General features: G+C 42.9%; 1 protein-coding gene across 2 annotated transcripts in view; it reads left to right on the forward strand.

Moving 5' to 3' along the window:
- The window catches only part of nt5c1aa (5'-nucleotidase, cytosolic IAa), a 78,135-nt gene that overhangs the window by 37,401 nt on the left and 18,203 nt on the right, over positions 1-22,531 (forward strand). For both annotated transcript variants that reach the window (XM_063185123.1, XM_063185124.1), the window contains exons 3-4: positions 8,701-8,830; positions 8,976-9,098. In XM_063185123.1, coding sequence (XP_063041193.1) covers positions 8,701-8,830; positions 8,976-9,098 — 253 coding nt within the window. The remainder of the gene's footprint in view (positions 1-8,700; positions 8,831-8,975; positions 9,099-22,531) is intronic.

A 22,531-nucleotide genomic window follows, 5' to 3' on the forward strand; every position in this document is an offset into this window, starting at 1 on the left:
ATATGTTTGTATCATTTTATTTTTCAATATTTTAGGTTTTATTTATTGGTGGCCGGTTATCTGCGTTAACATGCTGTGATAATGTGAGATTCTTATAGGGCGATAAAGAAAATACCACATTGTCAAAGTTGGGTTGGATATATGCACATCACCACAGCCTTCAGACTTTCCTCCAGTCGCTTCTCCTCTCCACCTCTCGCTTTAGTAGGCTACCAGATATGAACAGTGTCTGCATGCTGTAAACATTAATCTCTGAGAGTGTTGTGACTGTGAGGCACACATATTGAGAGCCCGACATTTCAAACACCAAACACCTCTGTGACGACCCTGTATGCCCCCTCCTGGTGCTAGCTAGCCAGTGCGCGGGCAAGGCTGGTGCCAGGTGGGTTAATTGCAATCATTGAGTGCACCTGGGTGGTGCCTTGCTTAAAAGGTGGAGCTCTGCTCTAGCACAGTAGGCACTCTTAGGCCGTGTGTGCGAACACACGGCCGGTCTCTCTCCTTACTCTACTCTGTGTTCTGTCCAAAGAAATTCGACAGAGAAGAACAATCTCTTGGGGGGAAATGCATTGGCCACGGTGTAGTACGGGGGCGTTGCCTGAGGACACGAGTGGATGGAAAATTAACTCCCTTGCGCATGGTCATTGGTCAGTGGGTGCGATGGATACAATTTTCGTACTCCCTTGCACATGGTCAGTGGGGGCGACACCATGATGGATAATTTGTGGCCAATTAACGGCAGCTGTTGGTCAGCAGTAATTGCTGGGGGTAATTAAGGACAGCTGACAGACATTCACGCTGTCCTATGACCTGTTCCACAGTGAATAACATTTCCGTACTCCCCTCGCCATCATTTCCTACTACGCTGTTATGACATGAGTAAGCCCTCTTGTCTCAAGCCTCTTTGGTTCTGTCTGTCTCCCCCTTTTATTCTATGTGCCTTCATTCTCCACTCATTGACATGCATTGCATTCATTTACTCAGTCCATGCCATACTGCACCAACACTATTTTGATCATACCCTAGACAATTGAAGTTTGAACTTGTAAATAAAAGATTACTATTTTGACCTGTAAATCTTTGTGTTGTCTCCATTTTTATGTTGCGGCTTTTGTCACGAGCCAGGTCGTAACATAAATTGGGGCCTCGTCCGAGATTTGGTGCAGGTGGTGAAACGAGACCATAGACTGACCTACATTCAGGTGAGCTTCTTTTGTTGGTTGTGGTATAGCGTTGTCTCTGGTGATTTAGGAAGAGTGTTTCAGCTGGGGTCACACCCTTCCAACGAAGCACTGTTTGTTGTTTTGCTTTTTTTGTTTTTAGGGGTAATCCTGGTCGGGAGTCTCGTACTTCTGTCGGGGGCACGCTTCGTGCAATCAAGTATTGCAACGAGTTCATGCGTTAACCAGTCGCCCCGAGGCCGGCAAGCCCTGGAAGACTAGCTAGGACAGTTAGTTTTCTGTGATGTTGAGGACACCAAGAGACAACGCAGGTAATCTGTGACAACCAACGGAAGAGTTTGCTTGAATGTGAGGGAAGTATATTTGGCTTAACCTGCGGACGGGTGTGTAAATTTGTTCTTTGTGGTGCAGTGTAGAGTGTGGCGTTTGCTGTTACTGTCATTTTTGTGATGGTGGGAATAAGCTCTCTTCTTTAACTTTCTGTGTAGCTTCAGTAATTTGGGCTGCACAAGCGAACGCGTTGGCTGGTGAAATTTGGCCTAATTGGTGGAAGACGCAAGTTAATTACTTAGTTCTGCTGCATGCAGGTGAAGGTAATTGGCTGTTAATGAGAACAGGTGATTTGGCTTCGAGTAAACTACCACGTGTGCTATGTTGTTGAAGGGATATGGCATAGTTGATTGGTATGTTAGTTTACTGAATTTGAAACATATGGGGAGGAGTTTGTGGCTAGACATTACTGTGTCTGGTGTGCCTCGTTTGATTTTGGGTAATTAACCTAATGACCGCAGCTGAATTGTGTTAGCACCTATTGGGGGATAGGTAGCATAGCACCTGGGTTGATTGGTTGATTGGCTTGTGGCTTGTGTTGAGTGTTGATCAGGTTGATCGTTAAAATGGCTGTAGAGGATTCTGCTGCCAAACCTGATAAGTCACAGCTGGAGAATAAGTGTGGTGGAAGATTCCAATAAGCTTGATCTGGAGGTGGAGTGTTGTAAATTGGACCAGGTGAGTGGTGTTCAGTGCTTAGAGCATGATCATCTGCTGGACAGCTCCATAATGTCACTGATTAAATGTAAACTGGATGTTATCTTGACATAAATGCTCCTTTGAAGTGATTACATGGTGTACGAATGTATGGCCCAGCGCTCTGTAGTTTCAATTGGTTTGTTCATAGAGCGTATGGTGCAGTCCAGGCCAGGGGTGCCTGTGACGTTTCCCTAACCATGCCGAAGGGAAGGCATGATTAACTTAGTGACCGTAGGTTTTGTTGGGGAACCTTTACTGGGTGGAGCTCAGTTTGAGTCCTAGGTTGTCGCCATAGTCGCTGGGAAGGTGTAGCTTGTCCTAATTCATCCTTTTTATAGCCCTGGATATTAGATTGAAGTGATGTGTTTTGTTTGTTTTGTTTTCTTTTGAGATTTGTCTACACACCAAATCTCTTTTTATGGGTGGAGGTGTGACGACCCTGTCGGCCCCCTCCTGGTGCTAGCTAGCCAGTGCACGGGCAAGGCTGGTGCCAGGTGGGTTAATTGCAACCATTCAGTGCACCTGGGCGGTGCCTTGCTTAAAAGGTGGAGCTCTGCTCTAGCTCAGTGGGCACTCCTAGGCCTCTCTCCTCTCACTATTTTGATCATACCCTAGACAATTGAAGTTTGAACTTGTAAATAAAAGATTACTATTTTGACCTGTAAATAGTAATCTTTTATTTACAAGTTCAAACTTCAATTGTCTAGGGTATGATCAAAATAGTGTTGGTGCAGTATGGCATGGACTGAGTAAATGAATGCAATGCATGTCAATGAGTGGAGAATGAAGGCACATAGAATAAAAGGGGGAGACAGACAGAACAGAGAGTAGGAGTAAGGAGAGAGACCGGCCGTGTGTTCGCACACACGGCCTAGGAGTGCCTACTGTGCTAGAGCAGAGCTCCACCTTTTAAGCAAGGCACCGCCCAGGTGCACTCAATGATTGCAATTAACCCACCTGGCACCAGCCTTGCCCGCGCACTGGCTAGCTAGCACCAGGAGGGGGCATACAGGGTCGTCACACCTCCACCTCACACATTGCATTTAACACAAACAACTGTCCTGTTCCCGAACCACTTAAATCTTGCCTGTGCCATAGTTCAAGCACATTTCGTGTGATGAATGCATGAATGTAGGCTATACTCTCACTATTTTTGTTGTTGTTGTTGTTGTTGCAAGGTTGAGTAACGGGCCATTTACTATGCAAAGAGATGTGAAAATGCCCATGTCGGTAAACGTGTCGCGGTAAAAAAAGAAAAAAAAAAGTTTGGCAAACAGAATTAATTTCGAGTTACTGCGGTATTCTGAGATTCTGAGAATCAGTCAGGTTTAGGCCGAGTTCTACTTGCTAGAGAGCTTATTCTATGGGTAGAGTTCTAGCCTACTCTCCCTGTTGCGAAGATTCTCAGAAGGCAAAAAAGAGAGCTGCGAGCTGCCTTGCCCTTTAGATTCTTAAAGGAGCCGCCGCCCTTTTTTAACAGTCAATGACGGATGCTCTGGCCCAATTCGAAACAGGGAAGGCAGCTGTCCTTCCAGTGATCTAACTGGACATCGAGTCATGAAGTGTGGATCGAAACAAAAAATTGCTTTATTTCCTCTCTCGGCAGTTGACTGCATTTGTGGGCGTAACGAGGATATTTCGAGGATACATCAGATGCTGACTTCGCTGCCTTGGTACCCAACATGCTGTGCGCCACCTCCCTCTCAACCGGAAACCTGAAAAACAAACATGGCTACTACCCAAGCTACTACCTTATCATACTTTTTATTCTGACACTTATGTATGTAGATATTGAAAATCGAATGGATAAATCAACATTGTAGTATCTAAATATGCTGTCGCTAGATCTATTTATAGCCTATTTTACGATTCCGCCGTCTGACGATCATTCACCGTTCAAATAGCATGCGTAAGCTAAGCGCTAACGTGATGAACGTAACTCCCGCCATAGAATTGCCGTAACATCAAATGCGCAAGGCAGCACACTCGTTAGTGCCTTTCGTAACGGCTGCCTCATCAGCTAACTTCACCTATCTGATCAGTGACATGTTTATGTAGGAGGAGAGTCATCGAGTCACTGCCTCCCGTTTCGAATTGGGCCTCTCTCTCTCTCTCTCTCTCTCTCTCTCTCTCTCTCTCTCTCTCTCTCTCATTTTTGTAGGCTATAGGCTAAATAAATGTTTGAGATGTTTATATGTAGCCTACCACTTAGCACTGTTCATTTTTAAACTTAAGTTTGTTCATGACTGTTAATGGTTCTTTAACATGTTTGACACACTTAACAAATAGCCTATTGAAACAGCTTTTTTTCATCGGCAAGTATCAACATAGAACATTTTTTGAGATGCATTGGATAAAGGCGATGACGCCTGTTCCAGACACATACTGTTATACAATAATACAATACAATACAATATCTTTTATTTGTCATTGTGTCAAGCACAACGAAATTGTGCATTCCTTGTTGAAGCAAAAATAAATAAAAATAAAAATAAAATTAAAAAATGGAATAAAAAGAATGCTATGTACAGTATATAAGAACTATGCTTTTTAGGCAAAATTCAGTTCTGTGATGGCCGCTGCACAGAACTGTTTTTCAGTCTTTGTCCTTGTCCTCATGGGCCTGAATCTCCTGCCCGATGGCAGCAATTCAAAAAGTCTGTGACCTGGGTGGAATGTGTCTCTCAGAATGCACTTGGCCTTTTTTAGGCAGCGGGTGCTGTGTAGGCCCTCCAAAGATGGAAGAGGGCAGTCAATGATGTTCTCTGCAGCCTTTATGACCCCCTGGAGCTCTTTCCTCTGTGCCACAGTGCAGCCTGGGAACCACACACAAAGACAATATGTCAATATGCTCTCCACTGAGCAACGGTAGAAGGACACAAGCAGCTTCTGACAGATGTTGTTTTTCCTAAGTATTCTTATGTAACCGAGGGTAGGTTGGAGATTTGGGTAAATTGTGTGTTTTAACGACTACGCCACCGGTGGCCTTTCACCACCAGATATACTTGTTTAACAATGGTTCTTAGACCAAGCTTTAACACAAGAGGGTTTCCCGCACACAGGTAAGTAAGTAAAGGCAGAGGCATGGGTTCAGGTGGTAATACATTTGTCAAGTATTTATTTAACAACATCAACCAGCAGGCTGATGGTGGTTCAGTTCTTTTCTTTCTTTTCATCAATGACACAGAAAATAAACAAACATTTTAAAAGGATCAAAAGAAAAGGGCAACAACTGGTTCAACAAGTAGGCCTAGCAGCACAGCATCGCTCTGCTACAAGAAAAGAACAGTAAGTTGCATGGTTTTCACATATGTTCACAATACTAAGAATGCTTTCAAGAATTTAACAAAGCATGCAGTTATTTTAGAATCACCCAAAGTTACACAAATCATGCAATGTAATTAATTTGAGTCACACAATAAGATAAGATCATGCAATATAAACACAGCAAGCTACAATAAACAAGGCATTTGAACACACATAACACACATGAACAAAATGTTTACCTTCATGCATCAAACTGAGGCTTAAATAATCATGCCTGGCATCTCCAGCAGTCACCGCACATGCCTACTGACATAGGACACAATTACACGCTAGCCATACACAAATCAAGAATTAAAACATACACTTGTTGCTTTTAAGAGACACACAAGCACACAGATAAAACCATCAAACATACCTCCACTGCAGCAAGGACCAAAGCAGACAGACACCACACCAAAGCTTGAGCTAGCCCCCAGCATCCTCAAGACAAAACCCTCAGGGCAGGCATCCTCCATCTACCCAGAGGCGTTTTGTATGCTGCAGAAGCATCACGCTTCCAATATAGCAGCGAGGACTGGGGCAACAATGCGGCAATGCAGGGCTTTTGCGTGACTGATCAGTCAGAGCCCTTTTTATGAATGCATTGCTAATTGGTGAGTAGCCACCGGCATGCTACCTGGGGGTGTGTCAGTTAGAGCTATGGTGGCTGCAGGAGGACAATCTGCACCGCAGTTGGTTACATTATTCCCCTCACTTTTGTATCGGCGTCCCGCCGATAGGCTTGTGTTTCCACACACCAAGCCTCAGTTTCCATCAAAAGTGGTAGCACTCACACCAGCAGGCACACTGCACACGCACACAATCACAGCACACACACTCTCACTCACGGGCATGCACACGCAGGCAGGCGTGCACACACACATGCCTGAGCAGTGGGCATTCAGGTCACCAGTCACATATCAAACATCCAGCTACTCTGTACACAGAAATAAAAACTCTAAAAGCATGTAAACACACAATCTAAAAAAACAGTGCCACAGGGCATCAAACCAGGTTGCGTCCCTTGGACCTGGCCAAATGAGAAGAGGAGACGCTGCCTGTAGAGGGGTGGGCCCCGAGTGGCAACCTGTTGGCCACCGTACTACCGGGCCAACTGACCGGGTTCCTGACACTTCAACGTCTGCAGTCTCCGTGCGGCCCTGTTCGAGACCGCTGCAGCCAGTAGACTGTCCCAGTACCCTGAGCAGTACACACACTCCGTCCATTAGAAGGCTCCGATGCAGCATTGGAGATCTCAGGCGTGGCAGCGGGGTCGGCCACAACTGGCCTGTTGGTCGCCTCCTGGGTCAAGCGGTCATTGCCTGAGCGGAGCCAACACACTAGCTCCACTAGCTGCTCCAGCTCCTCAGCTATCACTACACTGGAGAACAGTCAAGTGACGCCAATGATGAGGAGAAGTCATGCTGGGCTGAAGACCGCGAGGCGATGTGACCCTTCAGGTCAGCTGCAGGGTCCCCCGATGCGCCGACTGCTGCTCTGCCTACATGATACCAGTTATTGCCCTTTTCAAAAAAAAACTAAACAAAACATAAACTGCTGAAACCCACGCCTCTGTTTACATATTCTGCCAACTACTGCCAATTTGTAACCGAGGGTAGGTTGGAGATTTAAGTAAAGTGTGTTTTAACGACTACGCCACTGGTGGCCTTGCACCACCAGATATACTTGTTGAACAATGGTTCTTAGACCAAGCTGGGTTTCCCGCACACAGGTAAGTAAGTAAAGGCAGAGGCATGGGTTCAGGTGATAATACAATTGTCAAGTATTTATTTAACAACATCAACCAGCAGGCTGATGGTGGTTCAGTTCTTTTCTTTCTTTTCATCAATGACACAGAAAATAAACAAACATTTAAAAAGGATCAAAAGAAAAGGGCAACAACTGGTTCAACAAGTAGGCCTAGCAGCACAGCATCGCTCTGCTAACAAGAAAAGAACAGTAAATTGCATGGTTTTCACATATGTTCACAATACTAAGAATGCTTTCAAGAATTTAACAAAGCATGCAGTTATTTTAGAATCACCCAAAGTTACACAAATCATGCAATGTAGTTAGTTTGAGTCACACAATGAGATAAGATCATGCAATATAAACCACACCAAGCTACAATAAACAAGGCATTTGAACACACATAGCACACATGAACAAAATGTTTACCTCCATGCCTCAAACTGGGCTTTAACAATCATGCCTGGCATCTCCAGCAGTCACCGCACATGCCTGCTGACATAGGACACAATTACATGCTAGCCATAAACAAATCAATAATTAAAACATACACTTGTTGCTTTTAAGAGACACACAAGCACACAGATAAAACCATCAGACATACCTCCACTGCAGCAAGGACCAAAGCAGACAGACACCACACCAAAGCTTGAGCTAGCCCCCAGCATCCTCAAGACAAAACCCTCAGGGCAGGCATCCTCCATCTACCCAGAGGCGTTTTGTATGCTGCAGAAGCATCACGCTTCCAATATAGCAGCGAGGACTGGGGTAACAATGCGGCAATGCAGGGCTTTTGCGTGACTGATCAGTCAGAGCCCTTTTTATGAATGCATTGCTAATTGGTGAGTAGCAACCGGCATGCTACCTGGGGGTGTGTCAGTTAGAGCTATGGTGGCTGCAGGAGGACAATCTGCACCGCAGTTGGTTACACTTAGGAAATAAAGTCTTTGCTGTGCCTTCTTCACTAGCCCAGTGGTGTTGACACCCCAGGTCAGGTCCTCGCTGATGTGAACTCCCAGGAAACGGAAGTCTGACACCCTCTCCACACACACCCCCTCAATCATAAGTGGCTGGATGGGAGTCCTCTTCCTCCTGAAATCGACCACCAGCTCCTTGGTCTTGGCTGTGTTCAGGAGCAAGTTGTTCTCTCTGCTCCACCCCACCAAGCGCTCTACTTCATCTCTGTAGGCAGACTCATCCCCATTTGAAATAAGTCCAACTACTGTGGTGTCATCAGCAAATTTCACTATGGTGTTATTAGTGTAGACTGGGGAGCAGTCGTGGGTGTACAGTGTGTACAGCAGACACATCCCTGCGGCGAGCCAGTGCTGAGGTTGAGGTCCATGGAGGTGTTATGACATATGCACACTCGCTGGGTGCGCCCTGTTAAAAAGTTGTTGTGTTGTTGTTGTTGATACATTCTGTGTCTCTGTAGGCACTGGAGGCGGTGAATGCTCAGCTGCGAAAGCTCTACCCCGATAGTGAGGAACTCTTTGACATAGTCCTGGTCACCTATAATCACGCCCAAGTGGGGGTTAGACTCATCAACACCATCAATCACCACAGTAAGTAGACACTCTATTGGAGCACACACTCACGCTCATACACTCAATTTCCTTCCTCAATACCCTTAAAGGTGCACTATGTAATATTTCCATTGCGTGTGCGCGTGCGTGCGTGCGTGCGTGCGTGCGTGCGTGTGTGTTTCAGACCTGTTCATTGAACGGTTCTGCATGACGGGTGGGAGCAGCCCCATTGGCTACCTGAAGGCATGGCAGACCAACCTGTACCTATCAGCAGATGCTGAAAAGGTGAAAGAGGCCTTGGCTGAGGGTGAGTATTTTTTCTGAGTAGAGTAGAGTAGAGTGTCATTTATTGATCCCAGGGGGAAATTAAGGTGTCCAGTAGCATACCTATATAAATACAGAAGACATGACACACATCCTTACACATACTATATTAACCATGTATAGCTCACTTTTACATACAGTACATACCAGTGATGCGCGGGCTGACGAAAAAACAAGCCGCAACTCACCACTTTACCCCCTAGCCCACCCACTCGTCCGGACCGCGAGAAATATTTATGAAAAATGATGACCCACCCCGCTTCTCGACCCGCTTAAAAAAAAAAGTAGCCGTTGGTCTAGATGAACATCCTAGCGTTATTGACAATGCACAACGGACTTTAGGCTACTCTTATTCATTTATATTTCTAAGTTGTAAGATTGCTTGTATGTCTATGTTGACAAACTTGCCTGCACTGAGACCGTCAATAAAGGTCTCAGCATGGTTCACTTCCGAGGGGTCTGACTTTGGAGCGTTCACTATGCACAGAAAATGCTGAGGTAGCCTAAACCGAACGAAAGTAAAGGCAAGGTGCTGTGCCATTGTCACTTGCCTATGGGTATTTTCACTGGTCCATTTCAGCCTCTAAAGCGAACTCAGACCTGTAGGCTACCTCAGCATAGTAAAACCATGGTTACTGCATTACAACCATTGTCGATTTTCGTAAGGGTAGAGTAATCATGACATACCATCGTAGAACCATGTTACTACATAAAAATCACAGTAATACCATAGTATGCCATAGTACAATTATGGTGGGTTCAGAGTACTTAGAGTAATCATGACATACCATGGTAGAACCATGATAATCATAGGAATACCATAATAAACCATGGTCCATTTTCGTAAGGGTTCCCAGGTGAAAAAGTGGTTCAATTTAGTACAATAAAAGCACGACTGAAGTGTACTTAGCATGTTAAAATTGCACTCATACTTTTTGTGCTAAGAAAAAGAATGTTTACAATATGCTTATTTAAAGTGTACTTAAAATTAGATGTAATTAAGTTGCTCTCAAAGAAAGAACACTTAGCCAACCATACTTAAAGTGGACTTGGAAGATGTTTGGCTAAAGTGTATTTAGAGGAATATACTAATAGTGTTCTAATAGTGAACTTACTAAAAGTGTATATTTTAACATATTGCAATGCACTTTTTTAAGTGCACTATTATTATACTTCACCCAAATGTCTTCGAAGTGTGATTTTCTATAGTGCGCTTTAAAGTAAATCGCTTTAACATATTGGAAGTATACTTTTTCTAAGTGCACCATGATCGTACTTCACCCAAATATATTCAAAGTGTGCTTACACAAAGTGCATCTACCCATCATGCACCATCATGCATGTCCCATCATGCAATGCAGTGTTTGGAGCTACATTTCTCAAACAGAAAGCCATTTATCTCTAAGGAATATCTTTGGTTTGCATGGAAATGCTACTCATTGTTATATTTTGCGTTTATTGTGGGGTTTTTTATTTTATTTTAGGTGGAACACAAAAAATTACCATGTTCCCACCATCATTACGATGGTCACGTATACGTTCTGGTATATATCGGGTCACACTTCCCATTATCCCATGGTAAGTTAAAAGTTGTTGAACAATCAGAGGATGCTATATCAACTCAGTGACCTAGTGCAGAACAACAGCAGAAGATTGAGTTGGGGTGAAATGTGTATCTGTAATCTCTGTATCACTGCAATGACGCTATACAAATATGTCAATAATGTTACCTGTGGATGTGTGCAATGTACAAGCTCTGAGAAACAGCATGGAGTTTAGTATTACATTTATGTTATTTCATGTACTTGGGAGTGTACTGTAAATGTTCTTCTAGCATATCTGTTAATATATTTACTTATATTTAATACTTAATGATATACTTTTTACAGACTTAAAGTGTTCCAATTCAGTCCAAAGAAGCATGAAGTTAACATACTTTTATTGAACTTCAAGTAACAATAAAATGTCATAGAAGTGTACTCCAATACACTCTTAATGCCATACGAATGCATGAAAAGCGTGTTTGGAGCATACTTTCAAAAGTATGCTTGTAGTGCACTTAAAGTTGTCCAAAAGTGGTGCCAATTTAGCAGCCTCAGTGTGCTGCAAGTGTGCTGAAGTACAGGACTACTCTAGTAGTGCTTCAGCGCACTAATAGTGCAATGAAGCACACTTTAAATCGGCGAAAATAGTACACTTTGTACTAAGTACGGTCAAAAAAGTACACTTTAAGTACATGACTGGCTGTAGTGGTCAAATTAGAGGTGGGTAAACTATGAATTTTTTGATCAGACAGACCGTGACGCAACGCAACGCGACACAGCACAAAGCAACGCAAGGTGTCGCGAATCTGTATTGCTGTCCTGGCCATATTCCATGACGTTATCAGTTAAAGTCATATTAAATCAATGACAGTCAACAAATGTGTTTGTAGTTTGTAGTGTGTTTCAACAGTAAAGAAAAGTATGTGTAGAGTAAGAACTATCTACAGTAGATATGGTGTGTGTGTGTGTGTGTGTGTGTGTGTGTGTGTGTGTGTGTGTGTGTGTGTGTGTGTGTGTGTGTGTGTGTGTGTGTGTGTGTGTGTGTGTGTGTCCTCTCGCACTACCCAACCTTTTTTTTTAACCGAGATCTACTTTTGAAGTTGATGGTCGGCCGTGATCTACCAAGTCAAATCTAAGGATGTCAGTATGAAAATTTAAGATCACCATTTATTAATCAGCATTATTATGAACAAAATGTTTTTAGTAGGCTACTATGGCCGTATCTTTTCAGTGTGTTTTTAAAGTGTGTTGAACATTTCCTTTACACGCCGCACGCGATGTAAACGTAGTTAGCGATGATGCATGCGATTAAAGATTTGGACAAAGATCCTCGCATCTCGCCGCGTCATAACGCATCGTTGCGCACATGTTCTGTTACTCACCCGATGTTACATGTTTGCACACATGAACCAACGGCAATACCCCCACTGTCACTGCCTAATCCTTTCCCCTCATTCTGTGTTACCCTGGGACTAATTATCTAACCAATAGGCCTACAGTACCAGCAGCTTGCTACATAGCCTACTGTTGAAAGACAGTAGGCCTATTTTTCCCTTCACATTACACGTCTCGCGATCGACTGCCTTGTTATAGGCTATTGTTTTGTATTTAGAAAATATAAGATTGCTATTTTTGTTTTACACGTGCCAATTCAATGGCTGTTTTAAAAAAAATCATATATAAGCCATCATATAAATCGTATTTGTGCGGTATTTAGAATGACAATTGACCTTTTATTTGATTTGCTATTCTCATTTCACCTTGAAGCACGAGAACGTCTCGTGCTGTAAAATTATTATTGTAAAATTACACTGGTGGCATTGCTAGCTTTCGTGAGAATGACAAGCGGTGGGTGACGAGTGCAATACAAGGATAGCATGACTACGCATTAGCTAATGTGAAAGCTCGTTCTGTCATTGCCATAATTCGTCAAGTCAAGCACATTTAACGACTCATGTAAATTGATCTCTGTCAGTCTTACGGGTACAGGTCTTTTCGTCGAATGGATTCTTGAGAGGGGACCATTCGAACAAAACGTTGCACCATTCGTATAAGGCAGGGGAAATTTCGTCGAGGACGTTTCGTCTACCGCAAAAGCCTACGAAACGTCCTTAACCCTGTGAAACCTGAACCATGAAAGCAATGAGAGAAAATTCTAATTTTTTGGAATTTGCTTCAATATTGGTCCCTTATAAGAAATGTAAAAAAAAAAATTCTAAATTTTGTTAAGGTCACTGAGATATTTAATGCATCATATATGATGCATCAGGCTTTTAATGAATGGAAATGCCAATTTCATGACCATTGAAAAATGACTTTTAATGCATTTACAACTTTTTTTTTATTTAAAAAAGTTGTCAGACAATTTAATTTGAGGATTATCTTTAAAATATTTAGCGAGATCCTGCCATTTTTTTAAGCCCATCCTTGTTTTAGCAGGACCATATTTTACATTTCCCACAGCCTGGTTGGGTAATTTTTTAAAATCTATGTAAAAACATAGCTGATCGAATGCTTAACAACCTATTTATGAGTGTAATATAGATCATTATTCATTTTTGATGTGTAATTTGAATATATGGGTCCATTACTACAAGTGGACCATTTCTCCATTCACTTCAATGCATTTTTTACGAGATCATAATTTCAACATTTTGCATTACATTTTCAAAATTGCAAGTAAAACGTGTTTCTTAAGGCAATATCTTTGTCTTGAAGTAAAACAACTTGTGTGTTTTGTTAAACGATCGTCGTGGTATGCTTTGTAAGTTTCCCTATGGAGCAAATGCATTGATGGCTGACTTCCTGCTACCGCCGGATGGTGCTTATCTGTTTCATCAGTTTTAGCACGATCTCTCTGCAACACGGTGTAAAAATATAAACTCTTCCTTGATTAATTGCACAAAGCAAGTGTTCAAATTAAAGGATGTAGAGTTATATTTCGGAAATTTGTACACAAACCTTTTGCAATTTGTCGATATCTCAGCGTCGGTCAGGGAAACCGCTTCTACTCCATTTTTGCATTTTTCGCCGAGCTGTGATCAACTTGTTGTTGACCGCTGCTCTCTTGTGGCGGTTTCCGCGTACTGCAGGACATTTGGAAATGACACGCAGGATGCTTTTGAGATGGGATTTTTTTGTGTGTCAGCGTGGAGAGGGCTTTGAATTTGATGCATCATAAATGATGCATCCGGCGCGATAGGGTTAAAATTGAACTAAAGATCCTTAGGTTTGAACTAAACGTCCCTTCAGCCTGCCTATATTAGAAATGTAAATCAGCTTTTTAAACACTCATTTTCACGGGTTTTGTTTATTTAAATATGTAAATCCGCTGTTTATAACGCTCATTTTGGTCAGTTTTGTTTTTTGTTGATTTAAACATGTAAATCAGCTGTTTTTTTTACTGTTTTTAGATGTGCTTTATAAATAAAATGTACTTACTTATTTTAACTGGTATGTTATTGTTTTTTTTACGTTTATGCCGTTACATTTTTAGACAATTATCTAGGTTACTTTCTACTCCTTACATTTCTGGAACAATATTTGAGAAGCTTTATTTTTCACTTTCATGCCGTTACTTTACTCCGTTAAATTTTTTTGACAAATATCTGTAGGCCTATGTTACTTTCTACTCCTTACATTTCTGGAACAGTATTTGAGTAGCCCCAGCTGCGGGCAGAGAGGCGGGACCAAGCACAGCCTTGTCGCTTTGAATCAGCTTGCGTCTAGAAGTCTTGAACACTAAGCACATTTGGTTGTCATGCAGCGAGTTTTCTGACTTTCCGGTAACTTTTTAGATGAAAGCTTCTAGCTACCGTCTTCTGGGGGTCTGGAATATATCTACGTGTGGAGAGTAGGCCTATAGCTTCACTATTCAAATTAAATGCAAAGCACCAGCAACAAGAGAAAGCTGTCTGCCAACACTTTGATGTTTCTGATTCTGAATGACAACAAATAGTTCGCGCATGAGCCAGAAAAGATACAACAGTGTCGGAAAACATAGCCTACAGAATGCACCCACGTTAAATCCATGCTACAGTTTAAAGAGAGAGAGAGAGAGAGAGAGAGAGAGAGAGAGAGAGAGAGAGAGAGAGAGAGAGAGAGGAGAGAACGTCCCTTCAGGCTGCCTATTTTTTTGTTGGAAATCGTCCTCTAATCCCTTCAAGCCTTCAGGCTGCCTATTTTGTAAATGTTTAAAAATGTAAATCAGCTGTTTTTAACGCTCATTCTAACGTTTTTTTGTTGATTTAAAAATGTAATTCAGCTATTTTTCACGCTCATTTTAACTGTAAAGGCAATAGTCTTGAGCAATTATTTTATTTGTATTAGGCCTCTTTATTAAATAAGCTGGTAGCTACCTATTTTGGCCTCGTTATTAAATAAGCTAACTGCCTATTTTGTTTTAGTGTGACCGGAAGGAACCTGATCCGCTGCCCGGCAGCTCCCCGCCTTATAGTAGAGCGGCTACAAGGCCAATTTGGCTTGAATCGTGCAAATTATGATACAAGCATGAAACTTGGCAGGTATGTGCTTAAGATCAATACAATCAAATCTACCCGATTGGCCACTTGAAATGGCGGCCATTTTCCAAGATGGCCGCCAAAAAGGGCTCCAGAAATGGATTTATTGCAAAGAATTGACCTAGAAATTTATGATAAAAGCATGAAAATCAACATGTATGTGTTTAAGACATATACGATCAAATCTACCTGATTGGCCACTTGAAATGGCGGCCATTTTCCAAGATGGCTGCCAAAAAAGACCCCAGAAATGGATTTATTGCATAGAATTGACCTAGAAAATTATGATACAAGCATGAAATTCAACATGTATGTGCTCAAGACCAATATGATCAAATCTACCTGATTGGCCACTTGAAATAGCGGCCATTTTTCAAGATGGCTGCCAAAAAGACACCAGAAATTGATTTATTGCATAGAATTGACCTAGAAAATGATGATACAGGCATGGAATTCAGCATGTATGTGCTTAAGATCAATACGATCAAATCTACCAGATTGGCCACTTGAAATGGTGGCCATTTTCCAAGATGGCCGCCAAAAGGACCCCAGACATTGATTTATTGCATAGAATTGACCTAGCAAATTATGATACAAGCATGAAATTCAACATGTATTGCAAATTTACCCAATTACTCACTTGAAATGGCGGCCATTTTCTAAGATGGCTGCCAAAAAACTAAAAGACCCTAGAAAATAATTTATTGCACAGAATTGTCCAAGCAATTTATGATGAAACTCGGTTTGTATGCGATTAAGACCAATAGGCCTACAATCAAGTCTACTTTATTTACTACTTAAAATGCTGGCCATTTTCCAAGATGGCAGCCAAAAAGACCCTAGAAATTTGCAAATGTCATACGTGCATATTGCAAATTTGGTGGAAATAATTGTTCACTCTCCTTAAATATGTTAGCATGGATGATGAAGTGATACAGATATTAAAAATATTCTGCAATGACACATAAGCCACTCACAGTATGACACACAAATAGCATGGTGATGACATGCTAATGCCAGTTCTTAATTTAATATCAATGGAGGCAGTGCCCCCCACCCCCCCACCCCCCGCACCCCGAAGGTTATGAGATGCTAATAATACGATGACACTGCGGTAATAATATGTCAATAACGGCAATTCGTGGTTCTCTCGATATTGCTGTTAAACAAAAGGTACACCAAAAACAAGCATTGTCATGAATTTAGTTTATTTGCTCTTGGACATTAACATGTTTGATTTAGCTATCACATAATGGCTTTGGCTTGTCAGCCTGGAACATTCAAAGATAAGAGCCTCCTCCCAGAGGCTGTGGAACATTCTGTGGAACGCAACTTCTCTAGTCACTTGAGCCCTCTACCCGAGGGTGAGAAGGCTGATCGTGTCAAGACCACCTGGATCCTCGCCTCTCCTAATAGGACGCATTACACGTGACTCCCTTGGGTCGGTCACCCCTTACTGTGTGTGTCTCATTCGCTCAGCAGGAGCGCGAGTGTCAATTGTGCTGCCTGGAGTGCTGTCCCTGGGTAGGGCGACCATGGTTAGCTAGACCATACTTCTCCAATGAAGTATCTCAGGCCCCTGCTCGACCAGGATGCATGATCGAGGGGAAGTGTATCTTTGATGTCCCCCTTGGACTTCAGGAACCATAGTGTGTGCCCTCAAACGGGTATCTATCGGGGCTGGCTTGGCCAGCTTGCTGTGGTGGTAGTTGCTACTAGGTTCTCCGTCCCCAACGTGGACCTACGGCCCTGATAGAGAATGGTCTTTTCTGCCAGCACGGTTGCACCTGCAGATGTTGTGTACTGAACATGCTAGGAATTCCCCCTTGTGCCAAGGCCTGGTTTGCTATCGGGGAATACCACTTGATATTGGGCGCCTTGCTACACCTCTGTGGGCTCCAACTGCACATCGGTTACACCCAGACGGGTGGTTTCCCTGCCCTGGGTTCCCTCCACTGCGTGCTCTCCGTGGTATTGGATGTCCAGACGCTGCCTTTGTGCGCCTGGTGCCTAGCCTCTCTTCTTCGGGTTCGGAACTAAGACCCTGGGCCCTTGGGCGGCTGTTGCGTCTCGAGCTGCGCGTTGGGTGAGCATGATGCTTATCGCTGCTGATGGACGCTACCTCTTCGCCTTCAACAGCTCTGGGCATCAGCAGGAGAATGGTCTGTGCCCCGGCCAAGCTTTTGTTTGCGCATTCTAGGTAAAGGCAACTCAATCGGGAGTTTTTCAATACCCATAGTGGGATGTCGAGTGTTTCGACAGAAAGAGAACTATAGGTTACCGAGGGTAACTCTGGTTCTCTGAGGGAGATGAACGAGACATCTCACTAGATTGCTACACTCACCCACACGCTCAAAGGTTAGTTGCCTCAGATTGAAGCTCAGAGCCCAGCGCACCTCGGATTTGTCCCCGAGGGGGCAGGATCCCCAGCTGTGCAGCTCATTGGCATGACGGCAAGATTGAAATCAAGTTTTGGCAAATGGTCGCGGGCGTTCCCTTTAGTGAGATGTCTGGTTCATATGCCTCAGAGAGCCGGGGTTACCCTTGGTAGCCTATAGTTATGTGCCTTTTTGCTTGATTGTGTTTCCTTCTATGATGAAATCATTGGAAATTCAAACAGTGAATGTTAACATTGATTTGGGCCACATCTGCTAGATTAATAGCAATTAATGAAGTTCTAGTGTCTTCTTTGATGGCCATCTTTAAAATGCAAATGAGTGGATTTGATTATAGGCCTATTGCTCTTAAGCACAAACACACAAAATGACATACTTGTATCATCATTTTTTTGCTCACCTTTGGGCTAAATTCAGCCTTTTTGTGGCCATATTATAAAATGGCTTCCATTTCAAGTGGCGAGTCAGGAAGATTTGATTGTATTGTTTTTTTTGCACATTCATGCCAAAATTGATGCTTGTATAATAACTTGCTTGATCAATCCTGTGCAACAAATCCATTTCTATGGTATTTTTTGGCGGCCATCTTGGAAAATCGCCGTCATTTAAACTGGAAAATTACTTAGAATGTATTGTGTTGGTCTTAAGCACATAACTGCCAAATTTCTTGGTTGTGCTTGTATCATAATTTCCTTTCTCAATTCTGTGCAACAAATCCATTTTTACATTCTTTCATGGTGGCCATTTTGGAAAATTGCCACCATTGCAAATGGCAAATCAGACAGATTTGATCGTATTGGTCTTAAGCACATACATGTTGAATTTCATGCTTGTATCATACTTTTGTAGGTCAATTTTATGCAATAAATCACTTTCTGGGGTCTTTTTTGGCAGCCATTTTGGAAAATGGCCACCATTTCAAGTGGCCAATCAGGTAGATTTGACCGTATTGGTCTTAAGCACATACATGTTGAATTTCATGCCTGTATCATCATTTTCTAGGTCAATTCTATGCAATAAATCTATTTCTGGGGTACTTTTTGGCGGCCATCTTAAAAAATGGCCGCCATTTGAAGTGGCCAATCAGGTAGATTTGATTGTATTGGTCTTGAGCACATATATGTTGAATTTCATACTTGTATCATAATTTACAAGGTCAATTACATGCAATAAATCAATTTCTGGTGTCTTTTTTGGCGGCCATCTTGGAAAATGGCCGCCATTTCAAGTGGCCAATCAGGTAGATCTGATCATATTGTTCTTGAGCACATACATGTTGAATTTCATGCTTGTATCATAATTTTCTAGGTCAATTCTATGCAATAAATCCATTTCTGGGGTCTTTTTTGGCGGCCATCTTGGAAAATGGCCGCCATTTCAAGTGGCCAATCGGGTAGATTTGATCGTATGGGTCTTGAGCACATACTTGCCGAATTTCACGCTTGTATCATAATTTGCACGATTTTTCCTGTAGCCGCTCTACTATTAGATATTTGTCCCACTCTAATTCAAAAGAGAACTTAGAAACACACAGGTGATGCAAGTACACTGATTGTTTTTTTTATTATTATTTCCAAAGTTAAAATACTTTGCACCAAGTGGATAAAAGGAACATTAAATGAAACAGAAATTAGGGCCCACAATATGGACAAGGCACAGTATGGAATCAGCGGACCTAGGCACAGCAATGACACCGCACCCTCATGCAAACAAAATAAATCCACCCAAAAACGTATCAAACAGCAAACAAAATAAATCAAATCCTTCGCACAGCAAAGAATAAATATTGCACTGCAAACCAACAGCAATCTGATGCTGTGCCTATCCAGATGGTACAGCACTGGGCCCAGTCGACTGTGGTCCTACGGACTGGTACAAAACAAAACAAAAGAGGTATGGGACTATGCTGTGCTACCCCCTCTCAGGTCACAAATAGGAGGAATGAGTGACAGGTCAACTAGTACAGTCAGAATGGGTTAGGCACAAGGATGAGAGCACACCATGCATAGAAAATAAACAAACATGCAAATCAACAAAATACCCCAAAAGAAACAAATAACCGCACCCCACTATAACTAGATTTCACAGCAAAGCACAGCAATCCAGCGGTCTGCCTATTCCCAATCGGACTGACCCCCCCAAAGCCAACCTGTCCCTAGATGTCTTCTCACAATAGCACAGCTAACCCCAGATAAGAAAAAGAAAGAAAAGAAAGAACAAAACGATCCACTTAGTCAAAGAAATGTAAAATTGCACTTTTCCCTTGACCACCCCACTAATACCCCACACACACACGCACACACACAATCACACGCTGTCAGAGTTGCGGCCTGCGCCGGGTGTAGGCACCGCACAGTGCACAGACACTCACACAGTCACACACGCACCCGCACGCTCATGCGCATTGTGCGCGCACAGTCCAAGTCAAGTCTCCAGGGAGAGAAACAGTGACCACAGCGCACGCTGGAGCTGCAGCCAAGAAGCTTGTCCCACTGGCACCTCCACCTTCGGCTGTGGAAACAATATCCACACATAAGCGTAAGACAGGGCAGATATTATCGTAATTTCTATTAACGCCTCACGAAGCAGGAAAGCATTACGGTTGATTAATTTACCTGATCGCGAAGTTTCCGCACTCCACAATAAACACCGGTTCATATGACGTCTTGAAGCAAGCACCCGTTTTTTGTAGGATGTGGTTGTTGTCGCAACTGTAAGGAAAATTACCCTAAGTGAACAACTTGTAAACCAAGCATGGAAGTAACAGCAAATGTCCAGTCAGCCAAGTCAAACAAGAACCGGCCACCATTTACCTTCACACGTAGTCAATTTTCTCTCTGCAATGCCGACCCTCGCTCAAAGCACGCTTTCTCTCCGCGATGCCAATGCTCAGGGAAGTCTCTCTACCAACCGGTTTCCCGTGGGGTATGGATACGCCACCACTAGAAGGAAGTGACCCAAATTACTTAGGTTGCGTATACAACATCAATAAGACTAAACGCACACAGCCAAATGCATCTCAAACTTAAGTGGCACAACCACTGTTACCTTCCGTCAATGGGATGCCAACACAGACACGCTCCTCGCAGCTCCAACGTTCTGCTGCCTTCAGAAGCAAAGCCAAAGAACCAGTGCCCAAACGCTCAGGTATACTAATAGACATCACCATCACCTGCCAGCTGATCAATTAGCTACCGCGCCTCCAATGCTACTCTCCAGTCACGGCGTCGGTCCTTCCCACTTTTCCTGTGAAAACTCGTCCTCAACCAATTGTTTACTTTTGTGAATCATGTATGCATGTATGCGATAATCAGTGTATATGTGTCCGTGAAAGATGATTACCAACAATGCTTCACCATACCAGGGTCATGCTGCCCACATTAGGTTTCGTTAGAATTCCTCCGTAGTTCTACTTGTCAGACGTAGCCTAGAACTACTTGTAATTTGCACTATTGGTGGAATTGTTTTACGCAAACAAAATAGACACACGTGAAATCCCCAACACATATCCCCAGCACAATATTGCAACACACACTTTGCACAATGATATTGAATGAGTCCAATGTTCTTGCAACACTTTCCCCCTGCCCTCATCAACATGAATGGAACATTCTTCCTAGCGTGCGCGCTCTCGCTTGCGATGTGGGTTTGAAAGTCAGTTTTCACTTCGCAACTCTAGAGCAAATCAGCTGGTGCTGCGCCGCTTGCTTGCTGGTCAATAAACGTTGAACTGAACCGTTTTGTGTGCGTGTATGCATGCGTATAGCCTACCAACGTCTGCCCATGCCACGCGATGCATAGACAGTTCCAACACCAAATAATAAAGAGTAGGCTACATCAGAGCAGTGAGTCTTTAAATTCAGTGAAACGTTTTTTTTTTTAAGTTGTTGCAACCATGCATGTTTTCTGTGGAAAACATCAGGTACTCATGGCGACGCCAGGCTTGCTGAAAACGGTGACAAACACATTCAGAATACACATTTCTTAATGGGAAGTTGTTGAGAACAAAGTGTTCGCTAATGGGCATGAAGTCTTGTCATGCAAATGACCTGCCGTGTTCAGTGGAAGTCATCCCCCCTCCCGCATAGACAAGGCAACCCTTTCAACAGGGCCACGCAGAGTGGACCGTGGAATACTGCTTGAAATAAGTCGATAATGAAAATATTACGCGCAACGTCTACAAGAAAAGTAATGGCTATTATCACCGTTGCGCGTAAAGATGAGGAAGGGATGGATAGATGGATGGATGCTGTCCTATGGAAGGGGCCGTTAAACAGTCTACATGACATCTTCATTAAAGTCGTTAAATAAGTACTTGTCAACAAAATCATGCCCCCGAAATCCGCCTCCATTAAAGGCAATAACCAACTGTCGGTCTACATATCACTGAAGCATAATCGCTCCCAAATGACTTCAGGCCGGTGAATGGTGAGCGCGATGCAATTAATTTTTCTGATTCCATTCTGCAGTTGGATGTTTATTCAGTGGAATTATGTGTGTAATATCAGCTCCATCCATCAAATGCAGCACAATCCCCGTTACTTTCACGTGAGGTTCAAATGGACATTAGGCCTACTCGACAAAAATGCAATTCTGGGTACCAACAACTGAAGTAGGCTACAACATAGAATATGTACCACATATAGGGGATTACCACCCAGATTTGGTGCAATTTGAGGACAAATTTCAATAGGCCAACTGCGACTTTGAATCACTTATTTCCCGGGATTCCCGGAATATGGTTTGTCTTTTCCTGTGATTTGATTCATTTTCATTTTCAGTCCTTTATGTGCGTTATGCCCAGCTTTTATTGAATACAGCGCCGGTTTTGAAGTTCACCAAACGAGCATCAACTTTGTGCAAGTCATTAAAACTCTTTTTTACCAGCACTGACCTGTACACTGTTTCATTTATTAACTAATTGCACTTTCTGCCTTCTCGTTTCACATGTGATAA

The sequence above is a fragment of the Engraulis encrasicolus genome, chromosome 20 (genome assembly GCF_034702125.1).
Source record: "Engraulis encrasicolus isolate BLACKSEA-1 chromosome 20, IST_EnEncr_1.0, whole genome shotgun sequence".
Classification (NCBI taxonomy): domain Eukaryota; kingdom Metazoa; phylum Chordata; class Actinopteri; order Clupeiformes; family Engraulidae; genus Engraulis; species Engraulis encrasicolus.